The sequence below is a fragment of the Eucyclogobius newberryi genome, unplaced genomic scaffold (assembly GCF_026437365.1).
Source record: "Eucyclogobius newberryi isolate DKJ021-1_F unplaced genomic scaffold, fEucNew1.0.hap1 SCAF_12, whole genome shotgun sequence".
NCBI lineage: Eukaryota > Metazoa > Chordata > Actinopteri > Gobiiformes > Gobiidae > Eucyclogobius > Eucyclogobius newberryi.
The window spans coordinates 11,721,279-11,738,262 of NW_027315746.1; the positions used below are offsets into that span (position 1 = coordinate 11,721,279).

General features: G+C 44.2%; 2 protein-coding genes across 2 annotated transcripts; both read right to left on the reverse strand.

The window, feature by feature from the left end:
- Positions 1–76: 76 nt before the first annotated feature.
- On the reverse strand, positions 77–11,667 carry plxdc2a (plexin domain containing 2a). Its single transcript, XM_072440456.1, has 13 exons — positions 11,451–11,667; positions 10,821–10,984; positions 9,590–9,730; positions 9,219–9,288; positions 9,030–9,152; positions 8,735–8,853; positions 7,487–7,586; positions 6,933–7,028; positions 6,764–6,845; positions 6,257–6,317; positions 2,673–2,883; positions 1,284–1,426; positions 77–536 (listed from the first exon to the last, which is right to left on the reverse strand). The coding sequence occupies exons 1-13, from the start codon at positions 11,665–11,667 to the stop codon at positions 324–326; spliced, it is 1,740 nt and encodes a 579-aa protein (XP_072296557.1). The 3' UTR covers positions 77–323.
- Positions 11,668–13,255: 1,588 nt separating this feature from the next.
- LOC140356081 (peptidyl-prolyl cis-trans isomerase Fkbp12-like) lies at positions 13,256–16,061 on the reverse strand. Its single transcript, XM_072440812.1, has 4 exons — positions 15,929–16,061; positions 15,804–15,851; positions 14,391–14,503; positions 13,256–13,851 (listed from the first exon to the last, which is right to left on the reverse strand). The coding sequence occupies exons 1-4, from the start codon at positions 15,963–15,965 to the stop codon at positions 13,726–13,728; spliced, it is 324 nt and encodes a 107-aa protein (XP_072296913.1). The 5' UTR covers positions 15,966–16,061; the 3' UTR covers positions 13,256–13,725.
- Positions 16,062–16,984: the final 923 nt, after the last annotated feature.

The window sequence follows — 16,984 nt, forward strand, 5'->3', positions numbered from 1 at the left end:
TGAGCACTGTTGTCTCAGGGGAAATGTGCTAACAAGTTTAGCAAAGCATCTGCGACGAGTTGGCCACTGTCCAGAGTGCACCCCGGCTAAGGCCCAAAGTCACTGGGATAGGCTCCAGTCACCCGTGACCCCGAAAGGGAACAAGCGGTAGAAAATGGATGGACTGTTGTCTTTATGTACAAAGCTTATGTTGCATGTATGTTTCCCTCACAGAGGTTATAAACTCGATGAACGCTCCAGTCTAGTGCACACTGCCTCTGCACTCCGTAGAGAAGGATCCTTCAGCCTCTCAAAGCATGCTGGGATTTGTAGTTCTTTTTTTGTCAGGAGCTGTCAGACAGGAGGAAGCGCTCCCGTTGGTCTGAGACTACAAATCCCTCCTTCTGCTCGCTCTCCCGCCGGTCTGCAATGATGAAGGCCTGTTTGGGGTCGATGGCGCCGCTGTCCGGGTCTCGGCTCGTGAGCTCCACCTCGGCGTACGACGGGCGACCGGAGCCACGGCGAAAACGCAGGATGGGCCAGCGAGACGGGCGACGCTGAGGGGGCCGAGCATACAGGGTTAAGGTCAAATAATGTCATGTAAGAACTTCAGGCTAAAGTAGCACTGCGGGCACGAGTCGGGTCTGTGGAGAGGCAAGCCCGCTCACAGCAAGGGTGAACGTTTTGGTTTTGTGTGCAATAAAAACACATGAAGTAATGAAGTAAATACTTTTATTTCAGTCTGTTTTCGTCTGCAATCTCACATGTTGGGGCTTTGGCGAGTGTTAACTGATTAAATATGTGTGTCATCTAAAAATGACTAAATAATTAGGCCATATCAGAGAAAAGATGCAGCTCATCTAAACTTAATCAGGGGCAAATAAAGATAAATCAAGCATTTTAAAATGTTTTAAATTTACTTTTTTTTGATAACTTAAATTAAATAGAAAATAAATCTAGCTTCTCCTCAACAAGCATTGTTAGCCCTGAACATGTGTCATTCAGCTTTTTATAATTCATGTGCAATACTGTGACATGTCAATCATCCCCGGTGCAATATTTTCTGTCCATATAACAGCTGTAAATAAGAGTGTTATTAAGATTGTAAATAACTTTTATAATCTTAATAACAAAGCTCTGTTTTTATTATTATACTTATGTCCCTCTTCTGTGTTGCAACACTGGATTTCACCATTGACAAATAAAGGTTTATCTTAAAATGTGAGGTCTAATGATGATTAGCAGATAAATATTAGATAAAGTGATATTTAAGTGTATTAAAGAAGCTGGACAGAAGGTTTTACCTCTATGAAGAACAGGCTGAGGCTGGAGGTCGGGTGGATGTAAACGTACAGAGACAGAAGAACTGCTGATGTTATGACGACGGTCCCCATGGCGACGCCCACCACCAGACCCACCTGGACCTGATCCGGGACCTCACTACGACCTGGACCAGAGAGGGGGTTTAATGAGGGTTAAACCTGGGTCTTGAACTTTCAGTGCATATGACAGGTTAGACCACTCATTCTGCATAATTAACATCATTTTGACTAAAAACGTTGTTACACATTTTTACATGTTTTTAAGCTTATAATTGTACTTTCAGGTTGGACATGTGACACACAGAGGTAAATCCATTCCTGTTACCTAGCAACTATGAGCTTAACAAGGGCCTAAACCTAATAATTATGATTAGACTAAGACAAATTAGTTATTTATTTTGCTAAATGTATGTCTAAATTGCCAGGAGAAAAATGCCTGTGTGTGTAAAACGTCCCATTTGGATTGTAAACTTACTGTAATTTTGTATTTTTTCTTCCACAAGCTGACACTTAACTGATGCAAAACTATGCTAAATATTAACCTCACAGGTTCTATTTCCCCAAACCAAGAAATGATTAGTAAAACATGAAACCTCCTGTACACTTCAAGACCAGCCTCTCCCTGCTGTTCAGCCATTGTTTTACACCAAGAAGACACTATAATTGAGTCAATATATCAATTATTGGCCTGGCAATTACATCTAAATTACATGATGGCCAATTTACAACTTCCCAAACAAAATGCATCCAAATCTGAAATTATAACCTCATAATTATTTCTCTGAGGTTGGCTCCACAAACTGGCTGTGTCGATGTCTTGAGCACCTTTAAACTGGCAAAAATCATTCCTGTCACGTTTGTACACTGTCTTTGTTCATTTGAGAAGTCACTGAACTTCAAGCCCATTTTCTTTTTTTCTTCAGTGCAGATCGTCCCAGTAATTACCACCATCTTTAACCATAAACCAGGTAAAAACATCTGAAACATGACGCACATTATACCTTTTTAAATGTGCAACATTGCTTTGCCCCGAATATCTCACTGTACGGGATCAAATGTATCTTTCTCCATGGAGATGAGCAGGTGACGCCACAAGGCCAAGTTACAGGTCAGATCTGTGGAGAGGCGACCCTGCTCATGGTATGAATGTATGCTTTTTAAGGTATTTATTTTTAGCTTTACTCGTGGGTTTCAGCTTCCAAAATGTTTAGGTCTTTAGGCAGCGGTCCAAGAGTCTGAAACCCACGAATAAAATACACAGGATAATAAACAGAAGGTGAAAGATAAAGAAATAAAGGGGGATGTCACAATACATAAAACACAAATACTCCACTGATCTAATACTGATATCTGACACATATTTGTACGTACGGGCGTTTGCAGTGGGAGTTTGTTTGGTCGAGCTCATCCTCTGGCCCGTGTCACTGTGCGAGGCGTTGTTTGTTCCCTGTGTGTTGTCTCGGGGGTCGGCCGTGGCCCCCCGGTGCCGTCCCGCCGCAGACGGGGCGGAGGTGGTGGTCTGTGTGGAGGCGAGCGAGCCGGAGGAGTCTGAAGGAGCCTGGACGCACCGCGGGCCTCGCCTCTGGACGACAAAGGAGGGAAAACTGTGGGGCTTTTCTAATAATCACGTTTATAGCAGAAGAAGTGATTCAAATCAAGGAAAACAGGAACAGTTTTATCAAGGTAAAATGACAAAACATTGTGACAGAAAATGATTTACTAATCTTATGAGTTGTGATACAGTTCAGGCTAATATGGGATATGGGAGTCACGAGGCTATTTTTCTGTACTGATTTGACTGTATTTTTACTTATTTTTTTCAATAGTAAGTAGGTGGGGGACAGGTCTCTCACTGTTGTGGCGGCCTACGGTCCGAACAGCAGTGCAGAGTACCCGGCCTTCTTGGAGTCCTTGGGAGGGGTACTGGACAGTGCACCGACCGGGGACTCTATTGTTCTACTGGGGGACTTCAACGCCCACGTGGGCAATGACAGTGACACCTGGAGAGGGGTGATCGGGAAGAACGGCTTCCCCGATCTGAACCCGAGCAGTGTTCAGTTATTTGACTTCTGTGCTAGCCACGGATTGTCCATAACGAACACCATGTTCAAGCACAAGGGTGTCCATCAGTGCACATGGCACCAGGAAACCCTAGGCCGGAGGTCAATGATCAACTTTGTTGTCGTGTCATCAGACCTCTGGCCGCGTGTCTTGGACACTCGGGTGAAGAGAGGGGCAGAGTTGTCAACCGATCACCACCTGGTGGTGAGTTGGATCCGCTGGCAGAGGAGGAAGCCGGACAGACTTGGCAGACCCAAGCGCATTGTGAGGGTCTGTTGGGAACGTCTAGTGGAGCCCTCTGTCAGTAGGGTATTCAACTCGCACCTCCGGGAGAGCTTCTCCCATGTCCCGGGGGAGGTTGGGGACATTGAGTCCGAGTGGACCATGTTCTCCGCCTCCATTGTTGATGCGGCTGCTCGGAGCTGTGGTCGCAAGGTCTCCGGTGCCTGTCGTGGCGGCAACCCCCGAACCCGGTGGTGGACACCGGAAGTAAGGGATGCCGTCAGACTGAAGAAGGAGGCCTATCAGGCCACTCTGGCTTGTAGGTCTCCGGAGGTCATCGACGGGTATCGGCAGGCCAAGCGAGCCGCGGCTCGTGCTGTCGCAGAGGCAAAAACCCGGGCCTGGGAGGAGGAGGACTATCGGTCGGCACCATAGAAATTCTGGCAAACCGTCCGGCGCCTCAGGAGGGGGAAGCAGTGTCTCACCAACACCGTTTATGGTGCGGGTGGAGGCCTGCTGACCTCGACTGGGGATGTCGTCGGACGGTGGAAGAAATACGGTGGAAGGATCTCCTTAATCCCTCAGTCACGTCTTCCGAAGAGGAAGTAGAGACCGGGGACTCGGAGGCTGGCTCATCCATCACCCAAGCTGAAGTAACTGAGGTTGTTCGCAAACTCCTCGGTGGCAGGGCTCCGGGGGTGGATGAGATCCGCCCTGAGTACCTAAAGTATCTGGATGTTGTAGGACTGTCTTGGTTGACACGTCTCTGCAACATCGCGTGGCGTTCGGGGACCGTGCCTCTGGACTGGCAGACCGGGGTGGTGGTCCCTCTGTTCAAGAAGGGGGACCGGAGGGTGTGTTCCAACTACAGAGGGATCACACTCCTCAGCCTCCCAGGTAAGGTCTATTCCAAGGTACTGGAGAGGAGAATCCGACCGATAGTCGAACCTTGGATTCAGGAGGAGCAGAGTGGTTTTCGTCCCGGTCGTGGAACACTGAACCAGCTCTATACCCTCCATCGGGTGCTCGAGGGTTCATGGGAGTTTGCCCAACCAGTCCACATGTGCTTTGTGGATCTGGAGAAGGCTTTCGACCGTGTCCCTCGGGGTGTCCTTTGGGGGGTGCTCCGGGAGTACGGGGTCCGGGGCCCTTTGCTCAGGGCTGTCCGGTCCCTGTATGACCGGAGCAGGAGCTGTGTTCGCATTGCCGGCAGTAAGTCAGACCTGTTCCCAGTGCATGTTGGACTCCGCCAGGGCTGCCCTTTGTCACCGGTTCTGTTCATAATTTTTATGGACAGAATTTCTAGGTGCAGTCAGGGGTCGGAGGGTGTCCGGTTTGGGGACCACAGGATCACATCTCTGCTGTTTGCAGACGATGTTGTCCTGATGGCTCCATCAAACCCGGACCTGCAACATGCACTGGGACGGTTTGCAGCCGAGTGTGAAGCGGCTGGGATGAGAATCAGCACCTCCAAATCTGAGGCCATGGTTCTCGACCGGAAAAAGGTGGCTTGCCCTCTCCAGGTGGGTGGGGTGTCCTGGCCCCAAGTGGAGGAGTTCAAGTATCTCGGGGTCTTGTTCACGAGTGAGGGAAGGATGGAGCGTGAGATCGACAGGTGGATCGGTGCAGCGGCTGCAGTGATGCAGTCGCTGCATCGGACCGTTGTGGTAAAGAGGGAGCTGAGCCGAAAGGCAAAGCTCTCTATTTACCGGTCGGTCTACGTTCCTACCCTCACCTATGGTCATGAGCTTTGGGTAGTGACCGAAAGAACAAGATCGCGGATACAAGCGGTCGAAATGAGTTTCCTCGGCCGTGTGGCTGGGCGCTCCCTTAGAGATAAGGTGAGGAGCTCGGCCACACGGGGGGAGCTCGGAGTAGAGCCGCTGCTCCTCCAGCTGAGGTGGCTCGGGCATCTGTTCCGGATGCCTCCTGGGCGCCTCCCTCGGGAGGTGTTTCAGGCATGTCCCACCCCGGGGAAGACCCAGGACACGCTGGAGAGACTGTCTCTCGGCTGGCCTGGGAACGCCTCGGGATCCCCCCCGGAGGAGTTAGAGGAAGTGTCTGGGGAAAAGGAAGTCTGGGAGTCCCTGCTCAGACTGCTGCCCCCGTGACCCGGCCCCGGATAAAGCGACAGAAGATGGATGGATGGAAATAGGATTGTAAAAGGTAGGTGCACATTTAAGCAGGCATCGATAATAAAATAATAAAAATCACAAATAGAACACAACTGGACCTTTCATTAATTTTACCTGTTCAATGTAAATTTAGGAGCATAATTCATGGAAATAAACAACCTTTTGAATAGTCAAATGTGCTTGAACTGCGTCCATACGAACACAGTTGTGCTCCTTCAGATCTGGCCCAGTGTTGGCCCAGTTTTGGTTCAGTGTTGGCCCAGTTTTCCCTCAGTGTTGGTTCAGTCCTGGCCCAGTTTTGCCTCAGTGTTGGCCCAGTTTTGCCTCAGTGTTGGTCCAGTGTTGGCCCAGTTTTGCCTCAGTGTTGGTCCAGTGTTGGCCCAGTTTTGCCTCAGTGTTGGTTCAGTCCTGGCCCAGTTTTGCCTCAGTGTTGGCCCAGTGTTGGCCCAGTGCTGACCCATCGTTGGCCCGGTGTCTAAACTCTGAGCTGTGTTTGCTGCTGAATGATTTAGTGCAGAGTCAGTGAAAGGTGCAAACCTCGTCCAGACAGCCGTGGTCCACCCAGTCCTGGCGGTTACGGTCAAAACCACTGGAACATCTGACGGGGGAAAAGTACACGTGTGTGAAAAGGATTGTGGGTAAGATTTGTCTCTCTATACACAACAGCATGCACTCGGGTATTTGTAATGAACGTAAGCACTCTAAATAAACGTACTAGTGAGAGGGACAAGTGCGTCAACCACACAACAAGTGGCTGTTATAAGTTCATCAATATTCTGCCTTCTCCTTTTGAGCACCAATGTATTTCACTGTATTTAAGTATTATATTGCTCAAATAACTAGACTAAAACATCTGAAATGTTTGCTAAATAATTAATCAAAACTATAACACTGTAATAGAAACACCCAGAAGGAAAAGCAAGAGAAAAACGTATAGTTAAACTGTGTGAACAAGGACCATGAGAAGTCTGTGCTCGTGTTTGGGTGTTTTTTGCGCTGGCATGAATTTGAAAATATAACTTTGATTTTCCTTTATCGGTTTACCTCTGAAGTCGACTGCACCAGCTGCAGTTGAATCCGATCTGAGAAGAGACACACGGGCCACAGCTGGAGAACTGGAGGCAAGCTAGAGGAACATCATTTGTTTCATTTGTATATATGTATTTAATAATAGTTGAGCATTTATTTAAAGCACTTTAAGGTTAGGACTTACTTGGAAGAGGAACGATCTCGACTCCAGAGCAACTTGAGATGGAGGATTTGAGAATGTCCACTTTATGGTATTCATAGATGGTTTTCCTTCGAACGTCTGAAGAATCAACAGGAACTTAAAGATGCACTATGAAACCTTTCTGCTCTCCATGGAACTGTTATTGCACTGCCTGGAACGTTCCACAGTATGGCATTAAACTTAGCTTGCATTTGTTCTATTATTTAATGCATGTATTGTCTTGACTCCACGGACAAGCTTCATCTCACACTGTGGAACATTTCAGGTAATGCAACCCCATCTCTATGGAGACGAGCCCATGGCAGAACCTCCACACGGAAACGTTTTACACTTTTATAAAGAGAATAAAATGATTTTGCTCCAAATACTGTCACTTCACTGGGTCCTGACTTCAGCCTCAATAATACTATCCACACAAATCCTACCAAGTAATGTTAACACCGTACTTTAAGTCAGAAATGTCAGAAATCTGAATATATTTTTTGACCTATAAGAATATAACTGTATTTGAATATTTTTGAACAACTGTAACTCACTTGGAATGTGTTCAATCTGATGCAGCACCACAAAAGCGTCGGACAAACCCACTCGGACAGGATGCTGCTCGGTGCTGATGAGGCTGATGTCCACCGGGATCTACACGCAAAAGTGTGTTTGTATTGTAAGTGAATAAATGTTATTTGTACAGCACCTTTCACAGACAAAAGTCACAACGTGCCTCACAAAAACACAGAATAAAATAGTAAAACACAAAAACTTACAGTGAGCAATACGCATACAATGATATACAGTTAAATCAGTCCCTAAAGCAGGTGTAGTAAAAAGACCTGACTGAATAAGAAGGTTTGGAGCTGACCCTTAAAAGCAACAACAGAATCTAGTGACCACAGGGTAAACGTGTGTGTGAATGTGCGACTGTGTGAATGTGCGACTGTGTGAATGTGCGACTGTGTGAATGTGCGACTGTGAGAATGTGCGACTGTGAGAATGTGCGACTGTGAGAATGTGCGACTGTGTGAATGTGCGACTGTGAGAATGTGCGACTGTGTGAATGTGCGACTGTGAGAATGTGCGACTGTGAGAATGTGCGACTGTGAGAATGTGCGACTGTGTGAATGTGAGAATGTGCGACTGTGAGAACGTGAGAATGTGCGATTGTGAGAACGTGAGAATGTGCGATTGTGAGAACGTGAGTGTGCGTCTGTGAGAACGTGAGAATGTGCGATTGTGAGAACGTGAGAATGTGCGACTGTGAGAACGTGAGAATGTGAGAATGTGAGAATGTGCGTCTGTGAGAACGTGCCTTTGGTGCACGCCTTTAACCTTGATCTGTTTCTCGCTCTGAATTGAGTTCGACACATGAATCACTGGATTCTCAAAAGTTTATGAACTCACAAAAATCGTGAGAATTCATCTCGCTGCTTTTGGTTGAGCGATGGAAAAGGAATGAGTAGAACAAACGTTTGCCCATGTTACATGATTTAGAGTCAGTGAAGTCAGTTTGAAAAACAAATAATGTTCAATAAGAGGCCCTGAAGGAACCTGGAGGATGTTATGGAGCAGTATTCAGATCTTTTTAATCCAAGTGGAACAAAATGCAGATTCAATGAAGAAATGGAGACTAACACTGTGGGTGAAGAGTCTTGCACAATGGCAAAGGGCACAATGACCCTTCCTCTAGTCGCCCCACTGTGGCCCCTGGCACTTCAAACCATTATGATCTGATGTCATTGTAATGAAATGAGTTCTGGTCCTTCTTTTCGCTCCAGTTCGAGCGACGATACCTGTTTGTACGCGAACACGATGCGTCCGTCTTTGTGCAGAGCGGCCTGGAACGTGAAGGGTCCGAGTCCGGCGTTGTCCTGGAGGTGAACCTGGCTCCACTGCACCACCAGAGCCGTGCCTTTGGGGAGAAGACGCCCATTATTCACACGCTGGGTTGTTTGTTTGTTTGTTTACTTGGCGGGGACAATACAGTCATAGCTACAGAGCAAGCATAGTAAGTCACAAAGACCCTAAACGTCAGATACCGGCACATTCTTTCCCTCACTTTGAATTGAATAGCTTCCTCTCATTTACCGTTATCGACGTAAATCACCGATGAGTTTCGGGAGAGGCTGGGGTCAAAGTTCGCCATCAGAGGAGCGATGTACTGTGTGGCCGTGAGCAGCTGGTGCATCACGTCTCCGGTGTAGATGAAACCTGGCAAAACGATTGATTTGATGGAAGAAAAAACAAAACGCGCGACGATTTCAGGAAAAGCCTTACCGCCGGTGGCCACGGTAACGTCCTTCAGGAGGTGACCGTAGAAAGGGAAGTCAAAGGAAAGACGCACTCTCTGAAAAGACCATCAGCTTAACATTAGGCTGCATAAAACGAAATACTTGTTTACACCTTGTTTACACTTCATTATTTGCAATATATAATTCAGCAGATCAACTTAACTATCAGAGTCTAACCCAACTGGAGGGTTTTCTACACAATCATCTATTCTTAAGTCATTGACAGTGCACTATGTAGCTTTTCTTGTGCACCTGTCTCTATGGTAACGTTAATGCTGTGTCTGGGATGTAACTTGCATGTCTTATTGTGATTTCAGTACTTAAAAAATGCCATGAAAAGCTTGTACAGTCTCTTACCTCTGCATGTCGGTGCAGATTTGGCAAAGAGCCGCGGTTCCTCCATGTTTCCTGAAGCTCAGTGAAGTTCACCCACAGCTCTGCTCGCGCTGCGTCTGCACGACCGTAGATCTTTGACGTGTAGTAGACGTGATCAACATTCTGAGGGAACAAATGAATGAATAATAACGTGAAATGTAACGATTTTGGCCCATAAAATAAGTAAGCAATGGTCTATTTAATCCAGAAAGGAGAGCAGGAATGTCAATTTTGTTCGTTTAACTGTTCACGTCTTTAAATATATGTTCATTTTATTCATGAGCTTTAATATAAGCCTTTTTTACAGCTATTTTTGTATCTACTGTTGTTTTTTTAATGTTATAACATACTAAAAGAAAATAATAAAATGAATTAAAGCCGCGTGCAACCGTGTTTTGATCGCAATTGCCCCGACACGGCATTCTCTTAATTCTTTATTCTTCAGACTTTATTCTTTAGACTGTATCCCCTCCTTCCTGTTCCTCCGTCACCTAGCAACAGAGACCTGCTGCTAATGCTGATGCTAACGCTGATGCTAATGCTAAAGCTAAGACCACGGCACGAGAGGAAATGTCCCATCAAAATAAAAGAGGAAGAGGAAGTGAAGGCATTCATTGCGCCCCTGCTGGCCAATTGTGAAAATACACAATATCTGCAATGCACTTTTTTCATGGAGTCTCGAGGAGAATATAAACCATGAGTTTCAAACAAATTAAACAATGTGGAGTTTTTCACACAATGGGTGAAATATGAGCTCCGCAGATCAATTCCATTAGATGTGACTTGTCCTTGAAAAAACAGGAAATTAAGCCTTTTTTGAGGGCGTGTTACGCAGAGACCGTAAAGAATATCAACATGTTTTTGAATATATATTGAATATTTATTCAATTTCAATGTCAAATAGTCGGCACTGTTGTGACAGGCGTTCTCGCAAGCTCCATTTTATTGGAGTTCGGGCCGAGCCGATAGTGTCTTTGTCCCCATGTGGGACATTCATCAATGTTCAGAGGGTTAAAAAGGCCCGAGTTGTGGCAAAATGACCATGAATAATAATAATGATAATTAGAAACCATGCAGGCAAGAACAAAGACTCGTCGCATTCCATTCCATGGAATGGCTCGAGCCAATAATGAACAAATACATCAATTAAACTTATATGTGTATTGTCCGTGGGATATAGACCGCTACTACAATGCCCCAAACTGTATCTTACTATAATATGTGTGCTGGTGTTGTGGTTCTCCTCCAGCAGCAGGTCCCTGGTCTGGTCCCTGGTCTGGTCCCTGGTCTGGTCCTTGGTCTGGTCCCTGTGGTGGTTCCCGACAGTCCGACCGTGAGTCCAGGGTCTAGGGCTCTCAGAGGATGGCACTGCTACATCTGTACAAGAAAAGACATGCACCAGTGTTATTCATGTAGCTGTTTTAATACAAGAATTGGCACTTAAAAATAACTATCTGTTACAGTGTATTTATATAGCGCTTTTCCACCTTCAAGGTACTCAAAGCGCTTTAATGTATTCTTTATTACCACACAAAATATATATACCATGGAGTCTGTGTAAATCTTAAAAAATATATCAAAAAATAATAAATATATATATATATATATATACAAGATGTACTTTATCTTACATTGCTTTTAACACTGACTTGTGTCTTATTGTTCCTATGTTTTAATGGCCTATTATTATTTATTCTGCATTGTGATGACGCTTTATGTTTCGTGTGTCGCACTTTCATCAGCTGTAAAGTGCTTTATATCATATTATAGTTTATCATCTCTGGTCTTAAGTCCCTGAGTCTTTAAACGTCCCGCCACAGCGACAGCGTGTGCCCCTCTCCACAGTGTGAGGTGGTCGCCCTGGTGCAGGGCAGAGCGGCAGAGCGCGCGCTCCACGGCTCCTGGTCTCTCCCCCCGCTCCGCGCTGACCTCACGGGGACCGGCCCTTTTTCCTCTTCGCACCGAGGGGCCAGAGCGCGCTTGACATTCCTCATGGAAGCACCTCCGCGGCGGGCCAGTCCCAGCGCTCGCCCGGGGGCCCGCCCGGGGGCCAGGGGCATGACTCACACCGGGGTGGCTGCGCTGACCCCCGCTCCTCGCCGTGTGTGCGTCAAAACGGCGCAAACACGTTGGGCAGTGCCGCGGTGTTAAGTGTAGCACCAGGACACGAGCCGCACCGCGAGGAACCGGATCACAATGACTTCATGAGAAAGTGAAATGTGCTTTTGGTGTTTGCAAAAGAAAACAGAGATCGATTTTTGTTTTGGCGCGTCTGTGCGTACAGTTACGTGCAGATAAAGTTACCAGGCAATAAACTAAACTGCAAATCAGATTGTCCCCTTAGTCAATATACACTTTCTTACACTGCTGAAAGTGACGTTTAGGCAATCAAAAACTGTGTCATTTCATGGAATGAGAGCAACTTTTACGTTCCCATTTTAGATGAAATCAATTTAAAAAAAATATATAAATCATCCACAACCGAACCTGACGACAAAAGCATACAATACCTCGTTTATCACTATTTTTGTTTTAAATAAATAAAGTGTGTACTTACTATAAATAGGTTGAGCGTAGTTTATTTGAAAAAAAGTGAAAATGACACATCCCACAAAATTATAACGCGTCATAACAGCGGTTGGTGTAAAAAAAAGCGCATAAAAAGTCCCGTGTCTTCTTTGAGTGTATTTATTAAAAATCCCTCGCGCTCGGATGTAATTTCTGTGGGACACAAAACACAGGAGAGACAGAGGCGTGGTTTAGAGTGACCCGTTCTCTGCGTCCGGCCCGTGATAAAGCGCGTGCGTAAAGGTAGCTTTGACGTAAAACATTGAGTAATCAAAAAAAAAAAGCCTATTTAAAATTCACAAAATGTACAGATTATAAATGAGGAAATGCAACTCTACATGCTGCTTTTGCATTTTTTTTTTTTTAATGATCGGTTTACTTATTTAAGTGATCAAATCTTCATCCAAATGCTTGAAAAGAAAGGAAAAGAATTACCTGCGTGACATCTCACTTTTTCACCATGAGATGTCGCTGTCGAGTCCGTAATTTTTTTCAAAAACAAACCAAAACACTGCAACCACTTAATCATTTGTCAATCAAACACGGATTATTAGACTACGCGCGACGCACTGCAATGTTCACTCTTCCGGCAATTGTCACGAAGAGTCAGGGTAATGAAAAGGCCCTGCCACACACACACACACACACACACACACACACAGCCATTGATTGTTATATCGCCCTCTTCTGTGGGCGTGATTGACAGCCGAGTCTGCCATCTCACTCATCTCTGTGGGCGAACTGAGAGGCTGTAGAACATGAAAGTGCGACAACGAATCACTCAGATGAAGAGTGCCTGCATTTGAGACCAATAAACTGAAAACGAAACGCAAAACATGAAAAAGCAGGCGAAAGGTCATAAAAGCCAGCTTACTTTGACTAAAAACAAATCCGTGCACATCGGTTTGATTCTAACGAATACAAGTCTGGTTTCGAAAAGGCAGAAACACTCAAATCTAATGCCATTCACTCTTTGTACAATAACAAGGCGTGGTAGTATCCAATGTGCAATACCCACATAGTAAAAGGAGCTGGGAGAGGATGCAAAAAGGTCATACAAAAATCATAGATGGCAAGGAATCTACTACAGGCACAGGTTTTTATTGTGGAAAAGAGACATTTTCAGTAGTCAACCTCAAAACAGATTTAGCACGTACAAAGTCACAAATGCATTTACCAGCGACAGTTTAGACAAGTTGAGTTTGTACTTAAGTATATTTCAAACGTGGATGGCATATAAATCATTGTACTGAATCTAGCAACGTTTAGAAAAAGAAAAAAAAAGTTAAAAACAATGGTCTTTTCCACAATATTTCAGATGAACTGGCGACAAAAAGACAGAAGTTGCCAAAAACGTCACTAATAGCCGTCTAATAAATTCAGGAAGTCGACTCAACCACGTTCTACCACGTTCCTAAAGCGTCTGGGAGAGATTCGGACTTCGTTATAATTGTGAAATACTTGATTATGATTGAAATAACACAATTAACAACACAATATTAAGTAAGTCGGTGCAGAAGGTGGATGGAATGAGGAGCGGACGAGGGCATTTAGCACCTGAGGAGTTCCACCTCAAAGAGCAGCGTGGCGTTGGGCGGGATCTTGGGAGGGTAACCCCGGGGCCCGTAGGCGTATTCAGGTGGGCAGGTCAGTATGGACACCTCCCCCAGCGTCATCTGGAGAACAAACAGCGTGAGCGACGATTAGAGCGTGCAATTATTACATCGGAACGACACAAAATGAACCAGTGTCGGCAAATAAAACTACATTTTCTTCAGTGAAAGCTTCTCCCTTTTACAGCTCAGTACGGTTTATGATTTACTGTTTTTATAGTTTGTATCAGTCATAACTGTTCAACAAAATGTAAAAATGTCAAATAAAACACTGTCCAAAAGCCTGACTTGGAAAATGTTTCTACTTTAATAAGAATTATTCCAAAAAAAGTAAAATACTTTGATAAAAAGGAACATTTTGGGACGTTTCACTCTGATGAACGAGCATCAGGTATACACGGGTCATCCTGCAGAAACTCACTGAATAATAGGATTAATATTATTATGGGATTTGGAGGTTACTTTAAGTCTTTGGACTCTCGACTGAAAAACCTTCAAGTTTTATACCAAATGTGATCAAAGCAGTAGATATTACAGATGGTTAAAATCTAGTTACGCTCCAGACAAAGATGTAAACTCCGCGTTCACGGTGCGTCACTCACCTGAGCGACGCCCTCATCCCAGCCTTTGATCACATCGCCCTGCCCGATGGTGAACTCGAAAGGCCTGCCGCGGTCCCGGGACGAGTCGAACTTCACCCCGTTTGTCAAAGTGCCTGAAAGGTCCACATTTATACCAGTTAACGGGATTGTAACTCGGGTGCAATTTACAACCAAATGACGACTCAGTGATTTAACTGTTCAAGCATTACACGTTTAAAGTCTAATCTGCACTTAACACTTGTATTTGGTCTCTGTTAACGTGCCTACAACGAGCTAGACTACTTATTGAACAAAATTGCAGTCAAGATAAATATATTTTCAATTTCACTAAAGTTTGACGGAATAGCAAATTGTTTAGGTTTTTAATTTCACCTTCTGTTCGTAATTGATGACACCACTAGGAAATTACCCAGAAAAAACTCATCTACCTCATCTAATGTCACCTTTATTTTGTTTTAAACTTGTTGAATTAGTGTCCCTAGTATGACATCACTTCCTGTCACCTACAGATTTGTACGTTCTCTCCACGACACCTACTAGATTGTGATAATGAGTACAACAAATATAAATACAACAAATAAAGTCAAAAATTATAAAATTGTAACCTGTCATAGGCCCTTTAAAAATTCAGATGGAGATCTGGCCCTGCCCAGTTCCAGGTTTACCTTGAATCCCACGGTCCTATTTTTACAATCTTAATCCCGTTCTGGACAAGCCCCTCCTCATTAGATAATGACAGATTAATTCATCTTTAAGTCTTAATTAACCACGACACGTGCTTGTACGTAATCACTCATTCATCTCATCTTAGTGATAAACTAAACATACATCTCTATCTAAAAAGCAGTAGTGCGATGAATAGTGAGATCAATTTCGTAATCAACGAGCCGACTAGTCAAACTATAAATTCCATCTTTCGAACACATTTTTAACCAAATATGTTGACTGAAGGCTACTGTTGGACAATACTTACGATTTAAGTTCAACCTATGGTGTAAAATCTGAAATTATGCTCTTTTTGGCATGCGTTTTACAGAACTTAACGATTAAAATGTAAGAAAATCCGATTGCACGTTTTTTTAAATGACACCATAACTCCCGAGGAATCATTTCGTCCGCATTCTTCTTGCGTCGCGCATTAAATGGCGCAGCGAAACATTTGCGCATCCGGGCGAACACGCACAGACCGGGATTTGATTGCTCACTTACGCCCCAAAAGTGGTTCAATGGGCCAAAACGGCGCAAAAAATGAATGGCTTATCAAAAAAAAATACACCGCGATTAAGTCAAATAACAGTTGTAGACGCGTTTAAACGCCCGATGAGCGGCGAGCGCGGAGGATTGGGTGGTTCTTTTGTGTGCGCACCGGGCCACGCGCCGCAGAAGGCCGTCGTGTGTCGGCGTCGTACTCACCGGTGTAGTGCACCGCCACCTTCTGCCCACGCTGCGGGTACGACCTCCCTGGGTTCAAACACAATAAGACCACACGTCAAATATAACCGCGTGTGAGGAAAATGTACCCGTAGAACGCCGCTTACCGTCGCCAGGTCTCAGCACTTCTTTATGCACTCCCATTTTTCCAGTAGGCGTCCGTGCGCTTCTGCTTCTTCTTCTGCTGCTGCTGCTTCTCGCTCTGCTGCTCCCACCTCCTTCCGCTTTACCGCCTCCACACCGGAAACGGGCGTGCGTAACATCCGACGCACACTTTGCACAGCTGCTTGTAAATTGTCATATAGAAATAGACCTATTGAAATAAAATGTATAATAATGATAATAATAGTAATAGTAATAGGAATCAGGCCTAATCAATAGAATTTAGTTATTGTTATTTTTTTGTTTCTCTTTATTTTATTTATTTTTATTTTATTTTGGTTGTTTTATTTATTTTTGGGTTGGAAATTAAAGACCTCTGGTTCATATTCCAATTCAGTAGTTGGGTGAATGCACCTAAACGCTGAGTGCCAATCGCCATAAAACAAAACCAAGAAGAAGAAGATAATTATAATAATAATAATAATAGCTATAACAATTACAATACATTAAAAAATAATAACAGAGCCTTATTTAATGGCATGAACATGTACATGAAAACATATATAACATACAAAATAAATACACCAAGACATTGCAAGAAACAGATACTCAGTAAATCGAATCTTACAACCAAAACACAGAAAATATATAAAATGATTCAATTACAAAAAGAAAATAATGATCTCAAATTTCAATTGCGAAATTTAAAATGTCAAAACACTGTTACATATGTTCATTCATGAGGTCAACCAAACCTGCAACATGGGCGACCTTATACCAACTGGGACAAGCCTATTCTGCACTCAGAAGAACTGATGTTCACTACTCAAGTACAAGTACAATTACTTGTTAAGACAATTTATAGTTATAGCTAAGTACCTTGTTTAGCCAAATTATCTCAATTGTGCCAAGTTTAATTTATTTTTTAATGAAGCACATTTCCAAAATGACTTTGCACATTTACGTTGTCATTTCTATGGTTTGATTATGTTCATCTAACAAAGGTGGGGCAAGACGTAACAAAATTGATAAATGGAAATTTTCTTAATGAAGATATATTT